The 10,590-nt window shown below is 41.1% G+C and overlaps 1 protein-coding gene across 1 annotated transcript; it reads right to left on the reverse strand.

The window, feature by feature from the left end:
- Positions 1-4,642: 4,642 nt before the first annotated feature.
- KRT25 (keratin 25) lies at positions 4,643-10,285 on the reverse strand. Its single transcript, XM_045526447.1, has 8 exons — positions 9,797-10,285; positions 9,421-9,503; positions 8,894-9,050; positions 6,578-6,739; positions 6,367-6,492; positions 5,782-5,999; positions 5,350-5,417; positions 4,643-5,014 (listed from the first exon to the last, which is right to left on the reverse strand). The coding sequence occupies exons 1-8, from the start codon at positions 10,223-10,225 to the stop codon at positions 4,905-4,907; spliced, it is 1,353 nt and encodes a 450-aa protein (XP_045382403.1). The 5' UTR covers positions 10,226-10,285; the 3' UTR covers positions 4,643-4,904.
- Between the last annotated feature and the right edge of the window lie 305 nt (positions 10,286-10,590).

Genomic DNA, 10,590 nt, shown 5'->3' on the forward strand with positions numbered 1-10,590 from the left:
CCATCCCTCTTATATAGTCAAAGCTTCTGAACACTTCAATCTCTGTGATCCTGAGTGGAGATTCAGGCATCCCCCAGGGTAATCGTTTTTATCTTCTGTGGAGGTGGCTTGTGTGAAAAGATCTTGAGGCTTCTCTGTGATTGGGCTTTGCATATGTGCACGGGCAGAGGAGTGGCAGGGACCTGACAGATGCTAAGTATTAAAGAAGGTGTCTAAGCAATAAGTCATTTTAAGGAAAGATGGACCCCATCATTAGCTACACTTGACTACAGGGACTAGATATTCAAGGGGTGTGGTGGTCTTGCACGTGGGCTGCTCATCCATCCTGGCAGTTAGAGGTAGGAGTCATAGGGGAAGAATGAGTTGAAGCTGAACCCTGTATTACCTTGGGGTCCTGGTGTGAGACCCACTTATGCAGGAATGGGTTAACTTAGCAAGCTTGGATGTTCAGGTCTGAGCTCTTACCCAGCTCTTGGGGTATAACCTCTAAGCTTGCAATATCCTTATCCTGCCTGGTAGGAATGTCTTTGTATACCTGGGGCCTTGGGCCACGCCACAGAGTTTATGCTAACAGTGTGGTTTGTGGTGGCATCCTTGGGCTACACTGTATCAGTCTGACGTCTGGAGGGGCTGGAAACTGAGTAACTGAGGGGAGTCATGTGTGTGCTCCACGCCTAGGTGACTGACCCCCAATGAAAACTCTGGACACCAAGGTTTGGGTGAGCTTCTTTGACTGACAACGCTACATATGTGTTGTCACACACATTGCTGGGAGAAGTAAGTGTGATTTTGTGTGACTCCACGTGAAAGGAAAGTTGAACACTTGTGCCTGGTCTCTCCTGGACTGGCCCCCTGTGCCTTTTGCCTTTACTGATTCTCATCTGTATCCTTTCCTGTAATAAACCATTACCATGAGTGTAACAGCTTTTCTGAGTTCTGTGAGTCCCTCTAGTGACTGGCTGAAACTGAGGATGGTCTTGGGAACCCCCAACATACCTCTACAGAACAGAGCTCAGAGAATAGGTGGAAAGGTGTTTCCTTTGTCCCTTTTCAAATGACAACTTTTATGTAACTATAGCATATCATGAGACTTGAGAGTATCAATGGCCTAGTGCAAAGCATTCAGTTATAGTGGAAAAGGCCAGCAGCCGGAGGTTCTGTATGTAGTTTTATAGGTGGGAACTGAAGAACTAGAAAAATTAAATGAGTGCGTAAATGTTAAGAAGACTTCACTGATACCTGTGAGTTTGTGGGGACTGAGGATTTTTGGTTGTATTTGAAAGTTACCAAATCCTCCCGATAATTTAAAAATTACAGCCGTGTTCTCTTTGTGCTATGTGTAAATATACCCCTTTCCATATTAAGCAGGTAGAAGGCCCTCAAAAACCACGGTAATTATGTTCCTAGTCCTTTTCTGGAAAGCTTCCAGCTACTTTCTGCCTTCGACACCAGTTCAGGCATGTTAGCCTCCTCGCCAGGTTGCCCCTCCCATCTGAGAAGAACACTTTGGCCGTGATGAGCACCGAGCTCCTGTGGGCATAAGTGTCGCCAGTGCTAGGATTAGGGGCAGTGATCTCTGTTTTCTTTGTAGACTTGCCATTTTGGCAACACGTTTGTTGGACTTAGGTCATTTTCTCCTGAATACTTTTGTTTCAATTCATTGAATTGAATGAGCCTGGGTAAACTAAGGGGAATTATTGTTCACCTTTAAGAGGATTAATGAGATGAAATCTGTCATTCTGATTACCAGGAATGACTGAATCAATCACTTTACCTCACGGGGCCTCATTTTCCTCGTGGAGAAACTTGGCACGGACTAGACAGTTTCTAAGGTTCTTGTATCTTTAAAGTTCTATGACAACATGGAATTAATTTTTAAATTTTTATTTCTTCTTTATCATAGGAGCTACATTTATTGAGGGCTTAATAGGAACCACTTTCCCAAAGTGCATAGATTGGCTACTTCAATCATCACAACAACCCTCTGACGACGGTGTTACCAATATTATCCCCATTTTACAGGCAGGGAAATTGAGGGACAGAGCAGTGAGATAACCTTGCCTAAGAAAACACGGCTAGAAAGGGGTAAAAATTGTTTTGAATCCAGACAGTTTGGAGCCTGGTCCCTTGACCAATCTTCAATGCTGCCTTCTCTACCAAGTAAGTTAGAGACCACATTTTTCTTTAGTTCGATATGTTCATTTGGTTCATTAATAAGGCGAACTAGAGGCAAAGGTCCAGGCATGGTGCTCTGACCTGCCAGCTGAGGCCAGGACCCCTCAGCTCTAGTCTGAATCATCCCAGGGCAACTGCTACTTGTCACTTTCTCATGGCCTGGGAATGAGTCACCTGAAATTGTGGAAATAGTTCTATGTCCAATCTCCAGACCATTCCGGAGCACATAAGTGGTTCCTGAAAGATTTTCTAAGATGCAGACATGAAAAAAACAAAGGAAATGGATAAGACCAGGTGTGATATTCAAAATATTTGACAGTTGTATAATGTGGTCCCGGATGGGTCAGACTGAACATCAGCAGCTAAGTCTGGAGTGGGATCCTGGGGGCCGCCTTGCTTGCCTGATGTGTTTGGTTCCTGGAAAGTGGGAAGGGGGTCCCTGGCAAGGCCTGGGGTCATAGTTGGGGGTGTTCAGGGGGCCGCTGGGCAGTGGCTACTTACCAGCCCTATGAGGTATTTTGGTATTTCAGTGACTTGTACCAGCACCTCTGTAGCCCTTCCTGTAACTTTGTACAAACTAGAAACAGACACCTCCTTTCCTGGGCACTCAGCCTGGGGAGTGGAGTGTGGGCTGGACACCCTCGTGTGGGGCATAACCTGCCAGAGCCTTGCAGCCAAGCTTTGTAATGACAGTTCTCAGTTGGGGGTGGGGAGGGGCAGGCATAGCAGAATTTCTGGAGGGGCTGGCATCAGGTTTCCACGCTTATCTCGGAGGGGACTTATGCTGAACGGAACTGAGGATCACTGCTTTATGACATTGCCAAGACAATTGTCATTCTTTGCAGTTTGGCCACATTACTATAGAATGGTTTCTTATTACAAAACAGATTATAGCCAACATTTTTGCCTTAACTATCTCAGGAAGTACATAATCTGCACCCATGCCTGGCCCCCCAGCAATTGATTATCTGATTCTCTTGTACTTGTTTTAATAGATGCTTTTTGGACATTTATTCTGCTAAGTATGGTACAGGGTGGAGAGGCTTGAGTTTATTTTGGCACTGAGGATATATTCACATCTCTCTCTCTCTTTCTATATATATATTTAAACAGATTAATCATTGTGTATGTGTGTTTTTAAAGTCATCTTTATTGAAGTATGATCAGTGATTTGCTGGGAAGTGTTTAACAATCAGCTTTCAGGGGAGGAAGAAGTTCTGATTTCTAGTGTTTGCCAATTTCTGTGGTGTAAATACCTTCTCTATGGCTGATGTCAAGCTACCAAATGACATCATCAAATGAAGAGTTGGGAAGAGATATGTAAAATAGGTTGTCATGAGGTGGTAAAAGCAGTTCCAGCCCACCCCCTGGGTGTAGTTTACATGCTTATATTAAAATTCACCCTTTTTAGGTGTACAGGTCTATGAATTGTGACAGAGGTATACAGTTGTGTAAGGATTTACGTTTGGAAGCATCCCTCCCTAAAGAGGGAGAATCTGATGATAGGTGTGGAAGAGTTGGGCAGTACTCCAGCATTTTGACAATTGCAAGGTATTTTTTCTAAGTGAAATTTTCTGTTAGTTTTTAATGTTTTTGTTTCACATAATCTGATGGGGGACATAATTAGGCATTTTGGTCCTAGTGGTCTGTGGCTTAGATTGTATCAGAAGAATATAATAAAAATAATTCAGAAATAAATACATTGCCCTTAAAGGACTCCATCATCTTTTCTGCTTAATATTTCTACTTGGAACCTGAAACAAATTTTAGTGACTGGATTACAATATGGATAATCCAGCCATAGAGGATTGAGGGTCAACTAAGTATCTAGAATAATATCTGATCTGAAGAAGTTATGTTTTTAGTTAATATAATTTATTTCTCTTGACTAATCCATTAGTCAAGGGAGTTATAAACATCAGCTATCACTTTGTAATACAAGTAGATGATTCCATTAATATGACTTGAATTCTAAACCAGAACTTTTGCTACAATATCTCTTATATTTGGAATGTTGTTTAAATATATATCCAAAGGGAAGTGAGATTTGAAAATTAATCATTATAAATACTGAGGATTAAAAAATAAGCATTAACCTTTATTGAGTACTTACCCCATAAGTGCACTTTATAATAATTTATTTGTTTAATTTTTACAAGAACCATTTGAAGGAAGTACCTTTATTATCCCATTTACAGATGAAGAACCCGAAATATATACATTTTAGCTATTATAAAAGGGAATAACTAAGCTTATTATGTCAAAGCATGGCAGATTGAGGATTTAAGAAGCATTTTTATTTCTTCTGAATTTGTCTCATTTTGAATTGTAGAGAAAGCCTCATAAAAATCTAAGGGGAAATCTGTTGATTTGTAAAAAGTTTTTGTAGAAATTCAAAGCTATAGGGTGTTTATATATCTAGACCGTAGACATGAACATTTTAAAAATAAGACACCATCACCAGTAATAAGTTGCTAAAGGAAGAAGGTTTATTGAATACAGAGAATTGACAACAGATTTCTGTAGAGTTATTAAATAAGTCCTCATATTTGTATGTGATGTTCTTCCAGAGGAATGGTGAGATACTGCTATTGACTGCTCAGAAAGAGAAAGTAACAGAAAGACAATGGGACAGACATTTTTTTAGATGTACTCATTTTTCCAGACAGATATATGATGCTTTTTTCCCTCTGAGTGTATTTAGCATACGTTCTCTGTAGTGCCTCAAATTAATTGCTTTGAGATTTCTCTTCCAGGGAGTGGAGCCTGGTGGTAAGTATTTTGCTGCGTTGGTCTACCTCTTCCAGAACTTTCTTAACCACTATGGCTTTGGCTGCATCTGAAAATTAAAATTTAAAAGGAGAGTTCAAAAAGTAAAAAAAAAGATAAATAAGAAACTATATCAATTAAAGGATTTTATAAAGAATGGACTATGCTGTAAGGACAGATACTTAGACTCATTTTTGGTGAATTTTGCTTACTTGGTTAGGTAAAAACATGGTGACATGTTACTTTGTTTAAAGTTAGCACACCAATAAAATCAGATATCTAGCACGTATTGACACCTGCTACAAATCTTTATCATTTCTAGTCTCACTAAGCTATGGTAACATAAAAACAACTCATACATTGAAAATGAAATAGTAGAGCATAGCAGAATTTCATTTTAATCACCTTTGACTTGATTGCCCAGGTTTCCGGATCCATAATCTTTAGACTTGGAACCTCCAGACTTACAAGCCCTGTGAAAATATCACAAAAGAGAGTGATTTAGAAACAGCCAATTCTAGATTTCCCATTAGATTTTGTTTACTTCTTTGGTGAGAACATATTCAGTGGGTTACACAGTTGAAACTACTCTGTTTCAGCATTAAGAAGTGATATTTTTAATTTTCATACCTTAAACACAGGGCCTGTTGCATTTGGGTTTGGTAAGATATTGCACGTTTGGATGTTGGCAGTGGAATGCGTGTTATGTTTAATGTTCAGCATTCACGATAATAAATGCAGCTGTGTTATTAATAGTTTATGTTCATTTTCCAGGGATCTAAGTTGTGAGCAGATTTCAGTACAGTACACCTTTTTCCTATGAATTATTTTACTTACCCATCATCTCCTCCTATGAGGAGACAGTAGGTCTCGATCTCTTTTTCCAGGTGGACCTTGATGTCGAGGAGCTGCTCGTACTCGAGTTTCTGGCCCTCGGTCTCGGTTCTGACCTGGTGCAGCTGCTCCTCCAGGGCCCCGATCTGCGCCTGGATCTGCGCGAGCTGCGCGCAGTAGTTGCTCTCGGTCTCCGCCAAGGAGCACTCCAGGGACTGTTTCTGTCAGGAGGCAACAAAGAGAACCTGAGACACACACACAGGCATGCAGAAATTTCTCTGTCATGTGATTTCGTCCTGTCGTTAACTTTATCTACAACTGTCTTAGATTTCACGTTGACACAGGTTAAGATGACCCTTTGACACCGCTTAAAAATAAGCAAAACCATCTTCTTGGTAGAATAGATCCAAAGACACGGGCGTTGCCGTTTGAGCTGTTGTCTGCACAATCCTATTCTTTCCTTACATTTTAAGATAATCATGAAAACACACGTGGACCTATGTTCAACACCGTTAAGGACTTTAAAACCAGCGGGCGCATATCGAAAATGGTGACCTAGGAGACGGCGAGACGCTGTCCTTTTCATACCGTGGCTAAGAGGGACTGCAGTTCAATTTCCAGGGTCTGCAGGGTGCGCTTCATCTCGGTCAGCTCGTTCCGGGCGGAGGTGGTGGCTCCGACATCCTCCGAGATCTGCTGCTGCAGAGACGCGCTCTGAAACGACGGAAGCCAGGGGGCAAATCTTAGTCTTGTGAACATCACTAAAATGCAGAGGGATTGTTTTCCGGACGAGATTCACCTTTTCGTTGAACCAGGCCTCCGCATCCCTGCGGTTCTGCTCCGCGAGGGCCTCGTACTCGGCTCGCATGTTGTTCAGCAGGATGGTGAGGTCCACGCCGGGGGCCGCGTTCATCTCCACGTTCACGTTGCCGCCGGCCGCGCACTGCAGAACTTGCATCTCCTGCAGGCAGGGAAGCGTTCAGCTCAGCTGTGCAGCAACCTCACAGAAAGTCTAGGAGCTGAGCTTTGGGAGGGTTCTTAGGGTCCCCCCGCCCCCACCAAGCTGTGCACGGACCCCTCCCCCACATTTTATATTTCCTGTCCAGTTCTCTTAACTCTCGAAGACGGCGAACTCACTACTTCGTAAAGCAGCCTGTTTCATTGTGGAAGAGTTTGAATTGTTTCAGACTCTTCCTTATGGTGAGCCTGACTCCTGCTCCTAGAACTCCAACTTGTCTGTTGCAGTTCTGCTACCCAGAACAAGTCTTAATTCCTTTTCCAAATGAAAGTTTTTAAAAATATTTAAAATGAGTTATCCCCCATCTCTTATTCTATTCCTTCATAGTGTAAATGTCTCCATCTTTGTGCACTGGTCTACATTCCGCTAGAGGCCAGCTTTGATGTGTTCTCAAATCAGCTATATCCTGAACACAGACAGCATGAACATGGTTGAAGGGGTGAGTTTGGATACTTCTGAACAACTGACATAATTATAAATAAGTACATGTATATATGTATGTGTGTGTGTGCGCGCGTGCATGTATACTCCCCAGGAAAGAACACCATCCCCTAAGGAATTCTAGCTTTTTATTAAGCTTACACAGGGACCATATACTGTCATGTCAGACTTTAGTATCAGACAAATCTCTATGTGAATTTTGCTCTTGCCATGCAGTGGCTGGGTGAATGTGGAAAGTTGCTTAACCTCTCTAAGTTTCAATTTACTTATCTGAAAATTGAGGATAATTAAAAATCCTTCTCTGGGTTGTTAAAAGAAGTGAAAGAACTAATAATAAAAAGACTTAGGAATACTGCGTGGCATATAAATGCTAAACAAATGCTGGTTATTATGATTATTATCATCCTGGAAGCTGCAATCTATTTTGCAGTCAAAGTCTACACATTATTTTGTGTGAGCTGCATGCTATTAGAATGCAGTGAGTCGGTTCCAAGATTGTGAGTGGCAGGCATCACTGCTAAGACTGTGTAAATTGGAATATCATAGACTAGCTTATGTCTCTGCCGTGGGAACCCTCCTCCGCATCCATGGATTGGTCTTAATGATGGTAACAAAAGCTTCCTTTCCTTCCTGCAGCAAATCTGCATGCTGTTCTAGCATTCTTTCCTGGTTGGGGGACCCTATACCTTCTCTATCTCCAGATGTGGTTTTTACTTCTGATGATTTAGTGAAAACTTCACCAGTTCAAGCAGAGAAAGAAAAAGATAAAAAAGATATATATGGATTTGCCTATGAAACATTAAAAAAAAACATTGCATTCATCAAAAATTTATGGAACTGCCATGGGCTATAACTATACTTGACTTCATATAGCCAAATAAATGTTGTTATTCGAGTAGTTATTTAACCAGTCATCACTAATCAAGTTGTATTCTTAGCGTATCTTCTGCTTTAAGCATTTGCTTGACTGTGGAAGTCTTTTGGCCATCTAAAAATATCAAATTCCTTTTCAAGGGGCAGAGATTCTTTTCCCTCTTAGAAAACAGTGGCTCTGAAAGCAATCCCAAAGTTGTAATGACTGCATGGTCTGATTTCGAACCTAACTTCCAACAGTGGCCACTTTGGAAGTATACTATTTGCTGAGAAGTATAAATTCTGGTATAACAGTTTAATTTCAGTCTCATTATTTTTATAGCCATACCTATTAAGAATATGTATTAATGCTAAGTATGTATACTTAATGTGTGCATAAATGGTTTAGTGTTTTAAATCTGCCACTGTTCGATAGAAATTTAGATGTAGTTTTCTTAGAATGTCCTTAAAATATATTTATTTTTATCTAATTAGATGTAATCTCCTAAATGGACCATTTTAACATAGTTATAATTACATAGCCAAACACTGCTCTTATAACCCTGATTGGTCTGGAAAACATGACCTCTCTTTTTTTCCCATGGGAAGCTTGATGAGAGAGCAAGGGTGGATCTGTACAAACGATTGGACTCTTATAAAGATAGCTAAGCTCTCATGTCTGTCTGACAATGAATCTTCAGCACCAACTTCTTGTTTAAGAGGTCAAGTACATTATCTCCCATTAGGTGGACACTGGCTGCAGAGTGATAGCAAAATGTAGATGTGTAGATGATCAGCTCTTACCTCCTTGTGGTTCTTTTTGAGGTAAGTCATCTCCTCACTCAGGGTTTCGTACTGAATCTCCAGGTCCGTTCTGCACAGGGTTATTTCATCCAAAACTCTGCGTAATCCATTGACATCGGCCTCTACACTCTGGTGAAGAGCCAGCTCGTTTTCATACCTTAGACAGTGTGAATGATTTTCTAATTTGTCACATGAGTGGAGACATCGTCACCAATGATAAATGCTAGAATTCTGGAATTTTGAAGATTTGGCCACAAGAGACATTTTCAAAGTTTGTCGTATAATAATTATTATTTTTATTTTCAGGTATTTGACAGAAAAAGAACTGGGGCATTGGGCACTTGTTTTACAGCAGTTCACACTTTAATAGCCAAAATATTAAAAAAGTAATAACATTTATGTTAAATCTAAGTGTTTTGCTGTTTTGGAATGAGTTGGCTATATTTAATGGAGGCATTAAAAATAAATTTGATTTAATGCTTTGCCTTGATTGCCATGAATTCTTTCCACTCCGGAAGTCTACTTACTTGAGTCTGAAATCATCGGCTGTGAGCCTGGCATTATCGATTTGCAGGACAGCATTAGCATTGCTGGTGGTGGCAGCGATGATCTGGAAATGACGAGTTCGACTTTTTAAAGGCAATAGGTCACAACCAGTAAAAAACAGAAAATGGTTTTCTTTTTAGATCAGGAAGTGAAAATAATCAAAATTAATAGAGTTAATAAGTGACATTTTTATCATGACCTTAACCCGCTGAATTTACTTAATGCTTATTTCCAAGGCTAAATTGAAATTCTCTTTAAGAAATCACAAAAATGATCAATGTTTTTAGACTTTAGTAAATAAAAAGAAAATTTATAAGTAAAAGTACATAAAAATGATTGTGAAGTATAATTGCTTACCTGAGCTTTAAGATCATCGATTATTGGGAAATATCTGCTGTAGTCGTGATCGAGACCACGGCAAGAGCCGGGCCCAAATTGCTCGTACCAGCCCTTGATCTTCTGCTCTAGGTCTGCGTTGGCCTCCTCCAGAGCTCGCACATTCTCCAGGTAGGATGCCAGGCGGTCGTTGAGGTTCTGCATGGTCACCTTCTCGTTGCCAGAGAGGAGGCCCCCCTCATTCACAGTAAAGCCAGCACAGGAATTGCCTCCCCCTGCATTTCCTCCCGATGTGCTACTGCCGAAGGCACAAGAGAAGCCACTTCCAATCCCAGAAATGCTACAAGCATTTCCAGCCCCAAAGCTGGCTCCCCCACCAGAGAGCCTGAGTGATCCTGTGGTGGGACGGGGACAGGACCTCCTGGATCCACTGGAAAGTCGGAGAGACATGGTGTCAGGGCGAGCGCGTTGCAGAACTGTATTCTTGAAAGCCAGAATGGAATGCCTTCTTGTCTCAACTGTTTTGTTTGCCTTTTTATAGTCAATTCCCAAATGTGTTCTGGATGAAATTCTGCCTACACAGTAAAGCATGGCTTGCCAGCCTCAGCAAGTTAGCGTAATTGGATGATTTTTCCTAATTAGTAACTAACTTTGCTAGGCTCATTTCTGTAGGAGGGCAGTTGCCCTCAGGTTGGTGGTTATCTGAGAAATGGGTCTAGGTGGGGCACAGTCAGGTTCATTACTACAGTTTAAAATTGCAAGTGAGTCATTCTTCATTTCCATGCTTAGAAGATAACCTCATCCGTCCATTATAA

This window comes from Lemur catta, chromosome 15, assembly GCF_020740605.2.
Source record: "Lemur catta isolate mLemCat1 chromosome 15, mLemCat1.pri, whole genome shotgun sequence".
Taxonomy (NCBI): domain Eukaryota; kingdom Metazoa; phylum Chordata; class Mammalia; order Primates; family Lemuridae; genus Lemur; species Lemur catta.